Genomic DNA, 20,426 nt, shown 5'->3' with positions numbered 1-20,426 from the left:
ACTGAGCCAAGCTACAGCACGCTGCCTCCGGTTCCGTACCAGCTGAGTTGCTGTCAAGGACCGAGTAAAGGCACTGACGGCGGCAGCGATCTCTGCTGGACCGGAGGTGCTATAACGTGACAGTAATGACCCTCCACTGTAGGTAGAGAAGAAAGGAGGAAAACAAAAGCAAAGATTGAGGGAAAACAAAATTAATTCGACTAATTTCAATATTTATTTTTCATGTAAATAGTTCAATGTTAAAGGCAATCACATAAAAGGCACCTAACATTAAAAACAGCACATTTACCCAAAATCTCAGTAAAGCAGTATCCACAGTAATAACATACCCATCACCCAAAGGTTATTTTAGAGTTACAGAAACTGAGTCACAGTATTGGTAAAGAGAACATGGTTACAGTTTAGTATTGTGAAATATACTGTTTTCTTTGCATTATGGTGCAACCTTAGAGCAAATAATAATGATATAAATGTTAGATTTAAAAACACATAGGACATATAATGAATGCATAGTACTGTATGTAAACACAAAAGTTGTACAAGTAAGAAAATGCTAGTGTTAATACTTTTAAAGTGCATACATTTCATAAAGGTTTTTCACACTCCAGTGGTTATAGTAATGCAAGTCCTTCTCAGAAGGAAAAGATACGAGAACTTAGAACTTAGAAATTAGTCAGCAGAGAAAAACAATCTGACCAGGGATGACTGCTTTGGTTTAAAAATACTCAAAGATTGCCACTTCTTAATAGTTTTATGATTAGATTGTCAACAAAAGAACATTGAAAAGGGACCATGCATTAATGTCAGCAGGTCCGCAGAAGCTACAACGTTGTAGTGTTTTCACAATAAAAAAGAACATTGAAGATATTCATTCAAACAGTTTTTCTGTTTCAGTAAATTTGTCCAGTCTTGGATCTGGTCTGTAATATCAGATCTTTGCCTCACACATGTGTGGAGGAGTCTGGAGGTGGGTGTGCCAGGAACAGTGCTTCATTGAAATTGTTGGAGAAGCTGGTATGGTAGCTGGGGCTGCTTCTGCTGCTGCGGAGCTTGGATTTGGACACTGGAGATTTGAGCGCTGGGAGCCTCTGGGCCTGGCACAGCTTCTGGATCAGGAAGCGTTTGTCATGGCCCTCCTGGAAAACAAAATGAAACATAGATATAGAATAGAGTACAGATAAGAATAATAAGAATAAAAATAGGAAAGGAGGCTGACATGACCACAACCACATCTTCAGAAAAAATGTATTCTTGTGTAAACCTACCATTGCTAGCTGCTCCCTTAGTTGGTTAATAACTCTCTTGTGAGCTCCAGCAAGTGCAATCACATAAAACATGGCCAAACTGCAGAGAAAGTGGAAATATTATTTAAAAATATAGCCACTCAGAAAAAAGAAAGAAAAAAAGAACTGTTGTTAAAGGCTGAAAACCTGACTGAAACATACCACGTAACAACAAAGAAGGAGACAGCAAACGCCTCTGATGAGAGAGCGAGGAGCAGGGTCTGGACTCCATCAGGTAGCAGGGATACCGCAGTTGGCAGCACCTCCCAGGAGGTGGTGTAATTAACAAATGGTCCACAGGCCTGGGAACAGTTTATTCTGTACAAAAGGGAAGGGTATATGAGTGTATATGCCAAGAAAACACGTAAGCCGTAGCAACAAATGACCCTACATTCATTGAATCATTGACATGCTGAAGACAAACGTGAGAAATTTCATGTCTTCATTTATATTTAACTAAGTGAAAGTCGGGTTTTATTAAAGCCTCAGAGATAGAATTCAGAACATAATACGGTTATTACTCACTGTGCTACACTAACAGCGACAGGTAGACAGGCAAGAGCCAGGCCAATCAGCAGCACGCCAAGGAAGAAGAAGTTGGAGCTAGAAGCTCGAAACGGACGTGTGGCTGGACGGCAGTTATTCATCAATGACACCTAAAGATAAAGAGCACAAAGGTAATAAAACATTAGAAAACTGTATTCCTGATTTTGAGCAACATTAAAAAAAAAAAAAAAGACAAAAATCACCTTTTTGATGTAGAAGATAAAGAAGTATTTGATGATGCAGATGGCAGGCAGCATCGGGCAGTAGAATGTGCCAATCCAGCAGATGGTCTGACCGTAGACAATCTCTAGCACATTCTGAGGAATACCAAACTCCTGCTGGCCCCACCACTTAGCCAGGCCACAGTCACAGTACTTCACTATCAGCCTGGATAGGAAAGGGCAATGCAAGGACACAGTTAGATATGACTGATGAACAAAGAACGGGAAAGAATTCCACTTAAGGAAAAGCAAGAATATTCGAGGAAGGCTAAAAAACACTGTAAAATTTGTGTCAGCGGTCTTAAAGAGATAATTTACAAACACATCTATACCTCTTGAAATCTTATGATGATCACATTCTGTGCACAAAATTAGACTAACAGGAGTTGTTAAGTTTCTATTGAGATGACGTTTTTTTCACGGTGGGAAAGTGAGGACTTACTTTCGGGGAAACTCCACAAAGATGGTGACTGCGACAATGATGATGAAGTCAAAGATGGTGAGTTTGTACATCTCCTGGCCAACACGGGTCTCCCAACACTGTGGACAACAGAAAGGACATAGAGTGGCACAAACAGAGAGATTGGATTTCACTTTCCTGTATAAATGTAGTTTGAGAATGGACTTTATACTGTAATTGCAATTATATACCTCGATGTGTTGAAGAGATGAATGAGTGAGAAAGGACTGTATAAATGTGGGGCTCAGTCACCACTGATACCTCTGCTGTTACACTCTGAGTAATGTAAATTTAAGAGGCATGAATTATTAACAGTCAAAAATGAACTCTTAATAGCTTTAAAACCTCTTTGATCATTTAAGGAAATCATTAAGCACTGAGCCACTGATACGCATGTTTACACTAGAGATAAAAGTTTGACGCTGGTACCTGCAGATTACCGAAAGAAAACATTCTGTACTGTATTGGAATAAAAGAAAATGACTCACGGAGTAAAGCAAATGGTTATAGCCACAGATGCAGGGCTCCTCTTTACATTTAGTGATCTGAGACCAGAGAGAGAAGAGCAAAACCCCAATACTGGTCAGCCGCATGAAAACACACCTGTGAAGAAAGGAAGAAAGAAAAAGAAAGAGAGAAAGAAGGAGAAAAAGGCAGCAATTGTCAGCCTTTTAGTCTCAATGGCACTCCAGCTATTTAGCTCAAGTGGTTCATCTTTCACATCATAAGCTTGTGATTGCAAGTATATGTATATTTCCTCATTGTGTTTTTATCCTAATGCAATTAATTTTCAATAAAAAGTAAGTAAGTGGTCAATAAATGGATGTCCATTCTACCTAATGAGAGTGAAGCGGATCTCGAAGGCAGGAGAGTAGTCCTCATAATTGATGATAACGGAGAAGAGGAGGGGGGTGATGAAGTTGGCCAAGGTGATGACAATTGAGGGCAGATACTCATAGATGAGATCCACAATGAAATTCTCCTGCAAAAATAGCAAAAATAATATTGAAATGATCAGTGTACATTTATTTAATGATTTATGAGAATTCGTGTTCAGATTTTTTTTTTTTTTTTTTTTTTTACAAATCAAAGCTAGAGTCTGAAGTAGTTTTTTTTTTTTTTTAATTTCAAATGGGATTCAAAAAGGGTATAAATGGCTTTATTAACCACTGGAATATGATAATAATGTGAGAGAGATAAAATAAATTTGGACGGTTTCAAGTTTGATCGGAGTTTCTTGTATGGAAAAGTAAAAAAATAATGAAAAAAGACTTAGACTTGGCTTGCTTTCCAACAGAGAGAAACATTTCATTACCTTTGTGTCATTCCTCTGTGCTTTCTGGGAGAAGATGGTGGCTACGTAAATGCTGTAGAAGCAACAAGCCAGAACAGCGATGACAAAAAGGTTGAGGATGAGGCGGATGAGGTAAATCCGACACTTCTCTTTGCGAGTGCGATCTGCTATTTTCTGCTTGATCCTCTCTTCTTCCAAATCCGTCTGGGGATATGCAGTTTTGAAATGAGGCAAGTAAACATTCAATGGAAGCATTGATTATAGATTTAGAACATTTAAAACATCTCATACAGTATAAATCTGAACCAGGGATAGTGCATCAGTCTACATGACTTTTTGAAAGGATCTAAAAACTATGATATCCAAACAGGTACAAAAAAATGTTATTGGCTGGTAACCAATACATAAATTATAGTAAGAAACTGTCCATTTATGTTAACATCACCCAAGATCAGCCGCTGCATGTAGCCACTGAGGTTACATGTATCCAACCACACACGGGTTTACTATCCAGATCCAAACTGAGCTTCTCTCTGCATGTAAAAATTGCCACTTCTGACCTATCTTAACTTATAGCTCCTGGCAAATTTTGGTATATGAACACATTTTGTTCAACAGAATGATCGACTGACCCTGAGCTCATAGAGCAGGCTGCTTCTCTTCAGCCTCGCAGCGTTCTCGTTGGTGATGCAGAAGTCCCAGCCAGCAAAGATCTTGTTGCAGAAGCTCTGAAAGCGATCCTCATCCTGAACCAGGTTACGCTTGAATCCCGTGGCAGACCTTTAAGAGAGAAAAAACAAACTCCCACAAACCGCTCACTCAAATAAATTTAATTGATTGTGATTTTTGTCTTTTCAGTACCTTTTAACGATCCAGATGAGACTGAGGAACAGGTATGCTATAGTGGCCATCAGGTATGCCAATGGCAAATTATAAGTGATGTTTGGAAAGTGGATTTTGTCCACCTTGTAGTAGCCGTAGAAAAGATAGGTCTGTTCCAGAAAGCCCTGCAAATGATGCACAATAAGCCACATGGAAACTACATGGAAACTGTTTTTCTTCAGAGACTATTAAATGTAAAGTGGAAGCACTTACTCCACCAGACAGCAAATCTGTGATGTGTTCATGAAAGATAACCAGGCCTCGTCGAGCGCTGCTTGGATACACACTACACACACTACCTGTATGGCAACACAGTAAATTATAATCTTAGAACCATTTTATGCTTAGTTTATGCTCCTGGTTGAAACAACCCAGAGTCTTCTCACCATCATTCTGGTTGTAGGTGGTATTCTTTGAAGCATAGGGGGCAACGATGATGGGCAACATGACGAAGCTGAACATGAGCAGAAAGATGATCAAGTTCAGCATTACCAGGAAGCGCAGGAAGGAGAAGTAAGACAGGATCCCTGTGCCAAACATCCCTGAATGAAAGGTAGACAAAACGGACAACTAAACAACAGAAACAACAACAACAAAACCACAACTGGTAAACTTTCTGTGAGAGCAAAAGTGTTTTTAATCATTTTGAACATCTAGAATAGAAATCAATATATGTCTCTGAGGAGAAAGACACAGTTTTTGACAGTTGAACCATCTTATTATTAATCTCTCACCCTCTATCAGGTGGATGTCTCCCCTCCAGAGCTGCAGGGAGCTCAGCCATTCTTGGGCATCATCCTTCAGCCTCCTCAGATACCTGCGGGTGCTTTCCCTCCACTGTCTCCAGCTGCTGAGCTCTCGAGCCTCCTCCAGGCGCTGCGCCCTAACAGGTTACATGGTCAAATGCTTTGCTTAGCAGACTATATGCAACCTCTTGAAATTAATGATTAATGAAAACAGGCAATAGGTAACATTGTCCATTTCCAGTCACTTTCAAAACGGAACAGATCTGTTTAACTTTGCCTTTGGAGAAAGTGGTAAGGATACTATAATGATGTCTTTCCTACTTGTCTCTGCGTTTCTCAGCCATGGTCTTGGTTAGTTCCCTGATGGGTCTCTGCTCCGTCTGACCCTTATGCTTCTCCTCCTGTCTGCTGACTGTGCTCACCCCCCATTTCCCACTGCCAGAGGAACCGAGCCGAGCTCTAGAGCTGCTTCTTCGCTTGGTGCCACCAGTCGACGACTTCCTACGGTACAGTAGGGACTGATAGCTAGGGAGCTGGTCCAGCAGTGGGTTGCTGGTGACTCTTCCACTATGGTCAGTGTAAAAGACTAGAAAAGGTGAATAAACATGATTAGATCTTACAAAGTTAACGATATGCTTGATAATGCAGAACTCAGGGCTACCATTTAGTCCCAACTTTCAAGTGTCAACAGTTATGATATGGTTAAAACTCACACAGTGAAATGTAATAATCTTTTACTACTGGCCTGAAGTAAATGACTAAATGCAGAGACATAAGCTGAGGACAATTCAAATTAGAGTTGCAAGAACTAGTAAATCAATCGATCAGTTGAACAAAAAAAACAACAACAAAAAAATCAGCAATTAGCATACACCTCCTTGGGCTTTCAGAAATTATTGCATGCATTTTATTTTGTCACTAAACAATTAATGGATTAACCAAGAAAATAATCGACAGATTAATGGGTAATGAAAACAATAGTTAGCTGCAGCCCTGAGCCAATATTTAGAGTATGTTTAATACACCGTGGTCAGGTATTCAATGCGGTTTTACTCATCTTCGTCCAAATCAGGACATGCCTACACATAATTCACGTTTTAAAATGGTTCTCCATGCTTTGTAAATATTGATAGGTAGTTCCATGTTATACAACTGACTTTCTCAATAAAAAGTTATAAATACAAGCTTATGTAAGATAGATGAGATCTTAAGGAGGAACTTTTTATGATTCTATGTATTATTCTCTACCAAATTTTATCATCTTGCGGAGTGCGACTGCAGATATCTGTATTATTCATTGTAATGAAGTGACTACCAGTTAGATCATACCACTTGAGTGGATTAAACTTTTATCAGAAGAAGTTTGTTTAAAGTGACAATGGGTCTACGACTGCGCACAGCGTGCAGCCATGTGAGCTTATGACTGGACTGGAGCTAGCATCAATGTCCTGTGCTTTTTCAGGCTTTCCTGTAACTTATCCTTAGAAGTCATGGGGGAAAGAGGTGTTTTTGCCATAGTCTGCCACACATCATCACAATCCCGAGCTGTAACATTAAAATATACAAGAAGTCAAAGTGTTGCTTATGACAATTACTGTATGGGTTTCCGGTGTGGGAAACAAACAGGGTTTGGGACTGAAGAAACTCGTCTCACTTGGTTCATACTGTATGTGTCCAGCATCAGACTATGGCAAACCAAAAAGCAGACTCAGCAAATTAAAAAATGCCCAGGGCGAAGTTCGATACGGTAAAGAGACTTAGACAGAGACAAACAAAACCTAACTCCCTGAACTCTGATTCCTGTGCTCTTCCAAAGACCATTTATCAAATCATTAAGTAACAGGTCAAACTTGTTAGCCTGTTGTTACTGGCTATTTGTTCTTAAAGTTGGAGGCTAGCATTACTAGCCTCTTAGCTAATGCTAGAGTAGTTTTTTTTTTTTTCTTTTTTTAATGAACTGACTGGCTTGACTTATTCGTACCACCCTAACTGTTGCATGTTTACCTGAGTCGACCTCCATCGTCCCCTGTTCGGAGGAGAAAAAACTTCTTGCTAATTACAGGATAATACCGCGGTGAGCTAACAATGAACCTGGCAGACTTTGTCAACTGGGAGCTGACTCCTCATCGGTCAGGAAGATAACACAGCCTTTCCCAGAGACCACTTCCTGAATGTGGTTGCCGCTCCAAGAGCTACTCTGAACTCACACTGGCAGTAGTTTATTTCATGCTATTTTCTTCATGCTTATCCTGTTTTATTTTATCATACCTTGCTGTTATTGGAATATTACTATAATGAATGCTTTTATTCACTAATCTCGAAAATTAAGTAACTAGTTGGGTGCGGTTAATTATAATCACTCCAGCAATTTAGTATTGCACTTTCAAAAAGTTGGAAAACCTGGAAGATACAGATAACAAATAAATGGTAAAATAAATTAGATTTTTCAAAATGGAGGCAGCTGAGACCGAAATAGGCTAGCCGAACTATGGTGCCTATGGTTCTGGTCCAAAAAGGCTGGATCCTACAATATACATACAACTGTTTTTTTTTGTTTGTTTGTTTGTTTGTTTTTCATGGGGTTTTTTTTCTTCTCCTTTTCCTCCGGTGGGGGCTTCTTTTGTTTGCTTGTTCGAGTGTATAACAAGTACGCGGATTGGAGCGGTGCATCTCTAAGGTCAAAAAGAGGAGAAAATTAATCAAGATACGGAGCAAACGGACAGAGATTTAAGTTCTCAGAAGACAATTGAAGTACGTTTTCTTTAATTTGAGTATAATCTCTGCCCTTTACCAGTTGTGAAAAACAATGAAATTCCAGTTCACTGCGTGCGTAAAATCGAGTCTTGCTCTAACTAAGGGAATTTCCCTTTAGTTAGTGAGTAGTGTAATCATATCCAATTTGCGGAGACCTCCCCTTTGAAGGACTTTTTGCTGTTGGTGGCTTGCAGATTATTTATTTATTTATTCGTCATTCATTTATCTGTCTGTCTGTCGACTAGTTCAATCAGTAAGCACCAACAGGGGTCAGCTTTAGCCTGAGGGGTTTCATTATTTTTGGTGTACTCAGAACCAGTGGACTTTTACCTTTATGGCTTTAGCCCACACTTCCTGGTAGCCAGACTATCCTTCATTTTATCTCTCTGAGTGTGGATCTTAGGCTGATTCACGGGCTACTCCTCAGGTTTGGTCTCCGAAGACTGCTAAAAGGACTGAGTCATTGTTCTGAAACTCTTCAAAGTTTATTCAGGAACTACTTCCATGTGTTTTCTCACCATTGCAACACAGTTACCAGGTAAGCAGGGTTTGGTAATGGAGCAGAATGGTTTGATATAATGTGACAGGATTTTTCATCTATATAATCTATAGCCTATAGCCTATATCCTTGCATACACTACTTGTAGTCCCAATTTTTGAGGTTTTTCTTTCAAACCTCCATTGCTGTTTTGTCAGACTGTAGTTTTCTCTACGTTTTATTTCAGTGGCTCTGTGGGAGAACTATAGAGCTATGTTACTACATTGGTTAGAAACCAAACCTACTAAATGAATTAATGATGAACAGGTGAGGATGGGACCGAGGGGATTAAATTACACATGCTTCCCCCCGACAATGTAGCTGTCACTCTGAGTATAGAGAGCCACTTGGCCTCAACATGTGATGCTACTTGTGATGCTACTTGTTAAGTTATATTGAAGTTGACTTAGCTGGCATCTGGAGCCTCTATACCATATGCAATGAAAGCAAAAACTCTTATCTTTCTCATGATATCTTAAGAAGAAACACTATTGTAGCCATTTACGCTTTTGTCTGTTCAACCGAGCAAGTTGTTTACAGTCTATTAGTGCAACTGGACTATACACACATCAACATATTGAAGAGTGGCTGCGACAGAGTGAGCTGAAGGACTGTCACTGTCTCCAGAGAAGAGCAAAAGGATAAATTTGAAGAATCTCATGACAAGTTACAGCAATGGAGGATTTTTCAATGCTGCTTACCATGACAGCGAGACTCTGGAAATTGATAGAAGGTTTGTGGTAATATAATAACATATAATATGGTTTTGGCTTAAAAATGTGCATCGGTGCAATAATGTATCCTGAAGAAACTATCATTTAATTTAACAAAGAATGTGTTTGACTAAGTGCTGTGTGTTGTTTGTACTTGTAATCAGAAGGCATATGTGAATGAAAGAACAGGATGTTCTTAAGGAACAGACAGCTTTGTGGATGTGCTATTTATCTTAGCTTTATCCCAGGCTGCAAGGAACTAATTTTATTCTTATAAGAACTTTAAGGTCTAAAGAAAGTTTCTAAAAAACATTACAGTAAACTTCAGAGACAAATGCATTAGTCTATTAGTCTCTGAAGTTTACTCACAAACTTAATTCTACTCTTCCTTGTAGGATATTAGATCCCTAAAATTATCCACAAGAAAGCTACATATCTTTCATATTAGTGATATCTGACACTTGTTTAGTTACAGATAATGATTCTGTCATAATTGTTACTTGAAATTCGAGTTCCTTATTTGAATTCTTAACCCCAATCCTCTCAGGTATCATAAACACATACTGTAAACTTTATTTGTTCAGCGTGGCTTCTAAGGCTTCGAGCAAAACCCACCACACTAACCCCTATGCCAGGGAAGACCCGAGCTGGCGGGGTGACAGGGAGGGGACACATAACGCTTCCACAGGTCGGACCGGCGTCGAGGATTCTTTCACGAGAGTGCCTTGGGGGGGCTTGCAGGAGGGGAGCTGGAGGGGGAGAGAAAGCATCCCCATGGGCCTCGTTTCAACGCGCCCCGGGAGCCCTTCGTGGCAGCATAACCTCAGTGAGTGGAAGATTTATTTGTGAGAGTTAGTCTTTATAAGCATTTGCAAGGTCTGTTGTACTGTATCATAGTAAATAAGCAACATTATTTAGTGTTGACTACTTGTTAGACAGTCAGTTGGCTCTGCACTTTTGTAGGTGTTTTCATGCGTTGCTAAGAGACTCTTCTGTTGGTACTTAACTCTGTTTCCTCCTCACTTTTTTTATTCAGATTGCAGTACATTTCAAATCGACCCTGACTCTCGATATGATCCATCACCGTCTGTTCGACTTCCTGCTCAAATGTCAGGTAATGGTTAAACTAATCTTACTGCAGTAAAAGCTTCTTTTGACAGTCATAGTCTCTTAAGATTTACTGTAAGCTCTCACACATTTGATATGGTATTGCTAAGTACGCACAAAATCGTAAAAAATGTGAGATTCATGTTGACCTGTTGACTGATAATCAATCAGTTTAGACGGTGCTGCTGGGCAATTATTAATGGAAGCTGCACACCAACAAATGACAAGGAAGACAAGGAAGTTGGTAAAGAAAATAAAATGGAGTGAGGGGAATTATTTGGGAAATGTTATCTTAGTTTGAAAGGACATCATCTAAAGGTTGTGTACATGCATTTGTAAAAAGGAAAAAGAAATCTGAGTGGACATACTTTGTTCTCACACATTTGTATCAACGTCCTGTCCTTTTGTGCTGAACTATAACTAAATCCTTGGACAATTATTGACAATTTCTCGAGATTTCAGATTAAATCTCATTTTTTAACCCTGCTATAAACAAGGCTCTAGGGTTGCCAGTGTCAGTCTGTCAACCAGTTGATCAGCCCACCACTTTGTTCCAGACTGAAATATCTCAACAACTGCTGGATGGATTGCCATGAAATTTGGTTCAGACATTCATGGTCCCAACATATTTAAACCTAATGATTTTTGTTCTTTTGAGTTAAATGTCTCATCAACTATTGGATGAATTGTCATGAAATTAGGTTCAGACAGTCATGTATTGCTCAGGATGAATTGTAATATCTTTGGTGGTACCTTCACTTTCTGGTGCGCCATCACCAGACCAAAATTTGAATTTGTCCAGTACTTTGGTTTATAGCCAGTTCCCATCGGCCACAGTTTTACTTTGTGTTTATTGTTAGCATTCATTGTAAGCATGTTAGCATGCTGATTTTTAGCTCTAACTATCGCTGCACCTATCTACAGTCTCACAGAGCCGCTAGCATGGCTGTGGACTCCTAACCTTGTTATAATAGAACTTATCATCATAGTTCTAATCAGACATAAAGATAATATAAAGACAGTGGTATATTAGCATTCACATTAGCTCAAATCGTATATTGCACTGCTATCAGCTGTACTTTTAATCTGTGTATTTACAGTAGGTGTGCAGTTTATCGGGAAATTAAGAAGAAAAGAAAGTAATAAATCAAAGCACCATATCTTTATGAAGCTGTCATGGAAGAATAAATAATTAAGTGTGTGGGCAGCTGCAGGTGTTACATTTAAAAATGCCAACTTTAATGACTGTCACCCTGCTCTTGTATTTCCCATCTGCTCCATTAGTTTACCATTTAACATCAAACTCAATCAGAAAAACACATTCCTCTCTGTCTGTGTTCATCCAGGTAACATGACAATGCGATGGAGGGGAATCACAATGAGAAGGATGAGCATGTTTCCTAACACTGATCCTGCCCATCTAGCCTTCACAGAGGATGCCATCAGGAATGAGATGGAGAATGGTAAGAGCACGTGACAGGTGTCGGGTTATTCCTGTGGATTTCTGCAATGTGAAGTGTGACACCTGGTCTGCATTCGGGATGGCACTTGTAAGCAAGTTAAGATAACAAGGAGGACTTGTCTTGTCATCTTGTTTGTCACAGAGGAACAGAACCTGGTCAAGGAACTTGTTGCCCTGTCAACACGAGAACGAATCCGGGCTATTCGGGACCTTCCAATGAGCTTTGAAGAAAAGAAACATATCAGGTGGGTTTTGAGTCACAAGCCGTAAAAGGGGAGAAACATCTTTGTCTTTGTTAAACATTACCCCCATACCCCATTGGCTTAGTGCTGTTGAAATAGAGATCACTGTAGGAAGAGTTATATATATGTGAGCAATCACACGCACACACATACACACATAAACACACTGCTCTCTTGTTTCCAGGGACATTAAACAAGTAACTATTAAAGTGAAAGCAAGCTCAAATATTTTTCTGCAGACTCCAGCATTTCATCAGTCTGGCAGATCTTGTACTTATGGACTTTATAGGGCTAATGTCAATATCATACCAAATTATCTTCTAAATTATTTTCACAGGAGCCAAGTACTGGCATTCAAGTCCTCCAAGCAATCTCGGCAGTTCACATGTTTTGCAGATTGCTCTGAGAATGTGTCACTGGTGAGTCTTTCATCAAACTTAAAATGATATGTTGCAACGCCATACTTAAACAACTCATTCTGAGTTTAGCCACCTGATTCATAACCCATGCTTCTTTATCGTACATGTTACAAGCTTTTTTTCTCAGTTTTTCCGCAGGTGCGGCTACAATGTAAGGTCAGACAGGCAGAGCCTGGAAATGTGGCAAGGCATCATGAAAGAGATTGGTGGAAAGTTTGGCACCAGTGTCCTCTCCTATTTCGTGTTCCTCAAGTGGTTGCTCATGTTCAACATTTTCTCCTTCCTGGTCAACTTTGGTTTTATCACCATCCCACTGCTTGTTTATGACCCCTTACCCAACATACCTCCAAATGTGAGCTTCAGAGGACTGGAGATACTGACTGGAGCTGTAAGTGGAGGCTCTTATAAAACCACCTACCTTCTTATAAAGCCACAGCTATCCACACTATGGATTAATTGACTATGTGTAAAGTGAAAGGGGGATTTATGGGTCCTACTTTGGTTATTGAATATTTTATTTCACTTAACCTCCTTCCTCTGCAGTGAGTTGATAATGGCGGCTTGGCTGAATATTTTCCATATTATTTGCATATTACATTTGTTTTGGTTTCTCTAGGGTTACTTCCACTATACTGTCATGTACTATGGTGGCTACAGCAATGAAACACTTGTGGGTCTAGTGGAGTACAACATGCAGCTGGCCTATTTCTTCACCATTGCAGTCTATATGGTGCTGTGTGGAATTGCACTTATTTTCAGGTCAGTTCAGTCCTCTATTACTTCTAGAATAGCTCTGATTAAGTACATTTATCTGAATTTGGTTTATACTAGTGCAATTACAAGAATGTTGTAACTGAGGTTACCTGTTTTTCCCGGTCTGTATTCTCATGCAGCATGGCAAGCTCATTTAAGACAAACTATGTACTAGCGGAACCAGCTTCAAACGGTGCATGGCAGCTCCTGTGCAGCTGGGATTTTAGTGTAACCAACGAGAGAGCAGTGAGACAGCGCAAGAACAACCTCCGTGTCCAACTCAAGGTGACTATTATTGCATTTCAAACCTATTGCTGTCAGTTAACCAGCAGTCAGGAAAGATGCAGTAGGTCTTTATTACATGATCAGTCCAGAAACGTCATAAAATATACATTGTACAAATTGACTTTTTGGGAAAACGACTGCAGCTGCAAATTATATCTTAACAATGAGCTTTCAGAACCACTTTCAGACAGTTAACTTTAAGAGATGAATTCCGTTTTGCAGACTCATTACGCATCTCATTATTTTTCATTACCATGTTTGTCCTCTTGCCATTTCCCCAGGAGTCTTTGTCAGAAAAGGCCCAGAGGGAACTGTTAACCCTCTCTGAAAAACTGAAGCATTTTGGGGTTTATCTGGGTTCCTGGCTCCTCTCCACTGGCTTAGCTGTTGGCTGTGGAGCCAGCATCTACTACCTCTGCCAATATGAACAGCAGGTATACAAGTCAAGATTGAATAATTAGTCTTATTGTTAAATTGGGATAAACATTTTTGTTTGATATGGACTACAGAGTATATTAAAAAGGTTTCATCTCTGTCTGGAAAATTTTATGTTTTTGGATGAAAACCAGTATTAACAGAAAAATCTGCTCGCCTGCACAGTTGCAGATCCCTATGTATGTATAAAAGAAACAGCATATGATAATACTTTATAGCATAGTAAAGTATTTGGTCTTTAAAATCCATATCAGCACCATAACCTTACAACTTACAACTGACAGTAATGTGGCAAGTCATTTACTAGCAGCAAGGGGTTTGATTCATGCCAGTACGCAAAGCGTTAGTTGTCGAGCACTATCTTGATCTGACCTCCATCTGTTACCTTTATAGCGAGCAACTGATGCTGCCAACTGGTCTCTGCTTCAGGAGGCAGAGACTCTCCTGGTTCCCTTTGTGGTGTCTCTGATGAACCTGGTTGTCCCGCTCTTCTACTCCCTCTTCAATAAGTTTGAGCACTACTCCAGCCAGCGGAGACAGATCTACGCTCTTGTTGTCCGGTTAGATAGCAGATACTCTAGTTTCTATCAAGAGGAGAACATACAGTAAAAGACAAATGAATCGAGAAATATGTTTTTGAAGGAGTATAAATTTTGGGGAATATGCTTATTTGCTTTCTTGCGGAGTTGGATGAGAATATTGATACCACTCTCATATCTGTCCATTCAATATAAAGCTGGAACCAGCAGACGATTAGCTTTGCTTAGCATAAAGACTGGAAACAGGGGAAAACAGCAAGCCTGGCTCTGTCAGATGACAAAAACCACCTACCAGCTCCTCTAAAGCTCACTGATTACCATGTTATATCTCATTTAATTAATACATACAAAAAGTGTACAAAACTACATGTTGTCATGGGACATGTGGTTATGTACCAGACTATTTCTTGGACTAGTGCCCTGTAAAAACACAAATAGTTGTTTTTACACTTTTGTAAACCCATTTTTGTACAGATTAAACAAACTAGATATAATGTGTTGATTAGTGAGATGAAGAGGTTCTGGTACAGTAGGTGGAATGTGTTACCTCCGGAGAGAGCCATGCTGTTTCCCCCTGTTTTCAGTCTTTATGCTTGCTAAGGTAACTGGCTGCTGGCTCCAGCTTCATATGTAGCGCACAGACATGAGGGTGGTGTTGATCTTCTCATCCAACTCTCGGGAAGAAACAAGAAAGTGTATTTCCCAAACTATTAAACTATTCATTGAACCATTAATAATGCTCCAAATCTATCTTTCTCTTTTCCAACTTACAGAAATGTCTTACTCAAGATGTCCATTCTGGCTGTCTTGTGTTTTTACTGGATGAATGTGGTAGCTAAGAAGTTTTCGGTACGTTTGACATGAAATAACACTTAATTGTTTTTTTTATAACCAATATAAGTTTCACCATATCACCAATCTTATGTGGTCCCTACAGTGTTGGGAGTCCATGGTAGGACAGGCTTTGTACCGTCTGGTCATTGTTGACTTCCTTTTTCTGATGTTGGGCTCCTTCTTTGGAGAGTTTCTTAGCAAGTAGGTTACACAAATTGAGTTTATCATTATTATTAGCACATACAGAAATGGGGAAAGTTAACCTCAGATATTAATTATATTCATCATTTCTCTACTACAGTGTAATTGGAACCAGATTACTACCACAACTGGGGGTTCCAGAGTTTGATATTGCCAGAAATGTCCTCGAACTCATCTATGCACAGACTCTAGCCTGGTAATAACAATACATTTAATACTTATTATTCAAATAATTGGACACATTATCTCATGGCACAATGGTATTGTAATTAAGATTCATATTTCCTCCCCTGGTCAAAGTGCCAATTTCCTATTAAAAGTTGTATTCTCTACTCTCTATCCATAGGATAGGAATCTACTTCTCTCCTCTGCTGCCTGCCATCCAGATTGTCAAATTTTTCATCTTGTTTTACCTAAAGAAGGTAAACACAGCTTCACAAGGTCTGGTAGCCTTGTAAACTGAACTGCCGTGATGACACACTGCCATTGGCAAAAACAATGCCATAGCTGCCTGAGCAGCTCCATACTCCTTTACAGCTTATGTTAGTTTATTTGTGCACCTAGGTCAATAATTAATTTAAATCCTTTCATTATATTGACTGCATGCTTTATTTTGTGTAATGAAAAGACGGGCAGGGTTTTGGATTGATGGAGCAATTGCATTGTACTATACCAGGCAAGAACAAGATCAATCAGTCCCAGAAAAGTAAATGATTTCAATACAACTGGTAATTTGAGCCAGGCCAGATCTGGTGTTGCTGAATGTTTCATGAACATGCTGAATGACCTTTCAAGCAATGCTATTCAAAAGCTCTGATGAGATCCTCGTGTTTTCCATTATGGAGTGAAACTTAAGCGATGTTTTGGCTGCAATGAGCTCATAGTTAGCTCTGAGTTATTGCAAGAAAAATGAATGAAAATGGTGTTTGTGTGTGAATGTGTGTTTGTTCATGTGTGCATGTTTTGGCGCTTCCACAGGTCAGCCTGACCCAGAATTGCCAGCCTCCGCGGAGAACAGGCAGGGCAGCTCAGATGCAAACAATCTTCATCGCCCTCCTCTTCTTCCCTTTCTTCGTGGGAGCCTTGTCCATGGTTGCATACACTGCCTGGAGGTATGAGGATGTGGCCTATTAACAACTTGGAGTCAGAGAAAAATATTTTACAAGGTCATTACCTTCTTAACAAAATTATAAGAAAGCCCCAATAATACCAATCTTTGACACATGTTGCATTGTTTACCAGTACAAAAATTCTGCAAAATCAAACTGCAGTTTTGTTTTGTCCACCTTATCCTGCTCTCTAGACTGACTCCCTCGGAGCAGTGTGGTCCTTTTCGGGGACTCAATAATACCTTCAGTGTGGTTGGAGTCTGGATAGATGTTGTGGAAGAGATCCCTGGTTCTCAGTGGGTTGCCTGGATCTACCAAAACGTCATCAGGAGTGAAATCTTCTATTTTCTTATCACACTCATCATCCTGTAAGTGCATAGTGCAAGTGCCATGTTTTGTGTGTGCTACATGTACTGTATTGTAGCTTGTAAATCCAGTTGTGAATCACGTTTTTCACATATTCCTGATTATTATGGGCCTGCAGATCAAACATACGAGGAAAATCAATCACAAAATCAAACGCTAAACACAAAGCAGCTGAGGCTGATGGGAATGTCATTAGTTTTGCAGGTATTGGCTCATAAACCAAAGTACTGGACAAATTAAAATGTCAACCTCATGGTTGCACTAATGGAAAAGCCAGGGGGTTCACCAAATTCTTTAGGATTCTTCCTCTGGGGACCAGGAACAAAATTTAATGACAATCCATAAAATGAATGAGTTGTGCAAAATATTTTGTGTTGATTGGAATTAAAAGTAATTTTGTAGATCATTTATTTATTTAATTTATTGTGTATTTAAGCAGTCTTACTAAGAAACTGATTTACTGAGGCAATTACATCAACACATTGGATAATTAAGTGTTTTGTGTATGTAATACTGAGGTAACCTGTCATGTCCAAAACAGTAAACAATTGAGGTCATTGAATTTAAGGACAGGCTTGTTAGGACATTAAGCAGATGGAACATCAGTGAAAATAATCTGACTATTAAGGCGCCTTTCCACTGGAGGAACTTTTCTTGGGAAACAGGAACCTTTTGAGGAAATCATTTCATAAAGAAGAACCAAGGTCTAAATTAAGTCCTGGGAGATATCTTTAACCCTCAAAAAGTCACTGCTCGGGAGGTAGGACTTCTGTAGTTTCAGGAACTTATAGGGCGGTCAGCAGTGCTGAAACTTGCTAATAGGTCAAGTATGCTAGTATTTCCTATAGTGTTATTATACACCTGCAAACATGTTGCTTTGTTGTTGTAGGTTTGCGATACTGTGTACCACATAAAATGCGGTGCCATCACTTTATATATTGTCATCATGCTGTATTGGTGCGCTTTTGATATGTCCCCGGACTAATTTGCTTAATCTTCCTAGGGCTGTGGAAATAAAAATCACAATGTCCTGGACAGTTCTTGGGAGATTAAAGATTGAAGTTCCTGGAAGTTTTGGTGGAAAACCATATTTATAGACAAATATAGACTGTATGCGTACAGCATGTGCTTGTGTGTGTATATACGTTTACATTTTTGCATCTTAGTGTCATTATGCAAACAGATTTCTATGACAGTAAAACTAGATTGTTTTGTTACCTGGTCATGTTTTTATTGCTCAGGGTCATCATATACATCTTCTGGCAAGTCACACAGGGCCGCAAGGAGCTTATTGGTCTACTGAGACAACAGATTGTTAATGTGAGTGTGTTTCGAAAAACATCACATAAATATGTCTTTATAGAGTTTATTTTGTTTCCCTTTTGGAATATGTACACAACCTTGGGTGTACTTGAAATTAATTTCTTTTAGTAAAGTCTGTTTTTCCCTTTCTCTTTTCTCTCACCAGGAGGGGAAAGACAAGTCCTTCTTGTTGGACAAACTCCAGAACCTCCAGAAAACTCAGCCTAATAAAAAACCCAAACAGAAGAATCAAAAAAAGGTTTGTTGTGAAATTTGTTTCATACCAACAAATCACCTTTCACCCTGAGATTTTAATATTTTTCCCCCTTCCTTCAGCACACCAAACGGCGGTCAGATGCCCTCTCTTCAGGTGGTCAGTCCAACTCAAACGCCATGGTTCAGGCTTTACTTGCTTGCCAGCGACTTGAGGAGGAAGAAGAAAGACGGACCGCGGGTGGAGTGTCCGTTCCCTCTGACATCTCCACCTCCAGCGCTCTGCTGCAGGCAATGTTGGCCCGTCAGAGAGTCGACGACCAGGATGAAGATTTGTACCAGATGCCTGATGAACACCCGTCATCCTCCAGCGCCCTCACACAGGCCTTGCAAGCCAGGCAGAGGGACGAAGGTCGAGAGAGGGATGGATATTACGACACAGCAGGTTTTTCTCAAAACCCTGTGAACAGATCCAGCGCTGTCATGCAAGCGATGCAAGCCAGACAGAGAGCAGAGGAAGACGGAGCAGATGATTCGGATGACCCGCCCCCCTCTGTGTCAAGTGTTATGATGCAAGTCATGCAAGCCAGGCAGAGAGCAAAGGAAGAGGACAGGATTCAGTTGGCCCCTGCTCCCCCACAAAACCCAGCTCCCTCAGGCTCCAGTGCTCTCATTCAGGCCATGTTGGCCAGGCAGCAGGCCCAGAACGAGTACGATGATGGTTACTGAACAAAGGGGTCTGACTTTATCTGACCATGGGGACAGGAACAGAACAGAAAAGATTTCTTTATGATGTCTGAAATCAGTCTTGTTATGGTATAATTTTGCATCGGTTATAAGTCCAGAAATGGGGAGATTTCTCCAGAATAACAATGAATCCTGCTGTATATACAAAGAGAACAAAGATAGCTACTGTAGCAGGGCTATGAGAGAGTGCCGGTCCACCTCTTTATGCACCGGTTTACAAATATGTTAAATATATTTCTACGATAGTGTAGAAGCTTTGTATGACAAATAAGTACTATAACATATACTCGCTAGGCCTGATCTCTTGCCATTTCTAATGCAATTTCTGTATCACAAACATGTTGTTAAAACTGTATATATTCTCTGTGAAATGTAAATGAGCACCTGATACAAATAAAAGAAAGGCAAAAATAAATTAATTACTGTCCCCTGTATATAACATTGTAAGAAATGGGATTGTAAACCAAAATAAACCAGTAATAACAAGCAGAATTAGTCACCACCATTTATAGAATGAAATATAAGTTTGCAAACATGATCTGTTTAGACAACACTGCCCTCTGTGGGGATTATTCATAAAATGTCAAATAAACATTGGGAATTAAACTGGTTATCAGCCTTTTCAAAGTAAATGCAGTCTAATATGTTAAAAAAAACAAACTGAACTGCTGTGTTCATTGCTGTACTGTTAACACCCTAATGCCAATTATATCAAAGTTGGTTTTCACTTATAGAGATATATTTTTTGTATGCATCTTTACTACAAAGACACAAAGACCGTACTGTCCTTTACTGCCGTACCTTTGAATCATGTTCAATTCTAACATGTTTCTAGGAGATTAGTATATAAACAAAATAATAAAATTATAAACAAAAATATAGATTCACTGTTTTTATTTTTGTATTTCATTCATTTATATATATATATTTATTTTTTAAGTTTTTCCATCTCTCTTAGTCAGTGGTGGAAAGTAA

General features: G+C 39.5%; 2 protein-coding genes across 5 annotated transcripts; one reads left to right on the top strand and one right to left on the bottom strand.

Annotated features, from left to right (window-relative positions):
• Positions 1-195: 195 nt before the first annotated feature.
• Positions 196-7,601, bottom strand: LOC120800877 (transmembrane channel-like protein 7). The gene is made up of 16 exons (XM_040147316.1): positions 7,437-7,601; positions 5,754-6,018; positions 5,421-5,569; positions 5,073-5,228; positions 4,900-4,985; positions 4,666-4,811; positions 4,437-4,584; positions 3,826-4,008; positions 3,347-3,492; positions 2,999-3,113; positions 2,493-2,590; positions 2,033-2,216; positions 1,809-1,939; positions 1,446-1,601; positions 1,266-1,344; positions 196-1,136 (listed from the first exon to the last, which is right to left on the bottom strand). Exons 1-16 carry the CDS (start codon positions 7,450-7,452, stop codon positions 942-944), a joined length of 2,253 nt encoding a protein of 750 aa, XP_040003250.1. The 5' UTR covers positions 7,453-7,601; the 3' UTR covers positions 196-941.
• Positions 7,602-7,603: 2 nt separating this feature from the next.
• Positions 7,604-20,245, top strand: tmc5 (transmembrane channel like 5). Of its 4 annotated transcripts, none has more exons than XM_040147315.1 (21): positions 7,604-8,183; positions 9,265-9,457; positions 10,022-10,263; positions 10,474-10,551; positions 11,891-12,007; positions 12,149-12,251; positions 12,586-12,667; positions 12,795-13,055; positions 13,284-13,426; positions 13,561-13,705; positions 13,987-14,139; positions 14,534-14,700; positions 15,453-15,528; positions 15,617-15,714; positions 15,815-15,910; positions 16,061-16,136; positions 16,693-16,826; positions 17,018-17,191; positions 18,431-18,509; positions 18,658-18,750; positions 18,828-20,245. In XM_040147315.1, exons 2-21 carry the CDS (start codon positions 9,384-9,386, stop codon positions 19,431-19,433), a joined length of 2,997 nt encoding a protein of 998 aa, XP_040003249.1. In that variant the 5' UTR covers positions 7,604-8,183; positions 9,265-9,383; the 3' UTR covers positions 19,434-20,245. The 4 variants fall into 4 exon arrangements, with proteins under 4 accessions (XP_040003249.1, XP_040003248.1, XP_040003247.1 ...); XM_040147314.1 differs by having other exon boundaries at positions 9,255-9,457; XM_040147313.1 differs by lacking the exon at positions 7,604-8,183 and adding an exon at positions 8,192-8,724.
• The last annotated feature ends 181 nt before the right edge of the window (positions 20,246-20,426 follow it).

This window comes from Xiphias gladius, chromosome 15 (genome assembly GCF_016859285.1).
Source record: "Xiphias gladius isolate SHS-SW01 ecotype Sanya breed wild chromosome 15, ASM1685928v1, whole genome shotgun sequence".
NCBI classification, from domain to species: domain Eukaryota; kingdom Metazoa; phylum Chordata; class Actinopteri; order Istiophoriformes; family Xiphiidae; genus Xiphias; species Xiphias gladius.
This window is presented reverse-complemented; position numbering and strand designations above follow the sequence as displayed.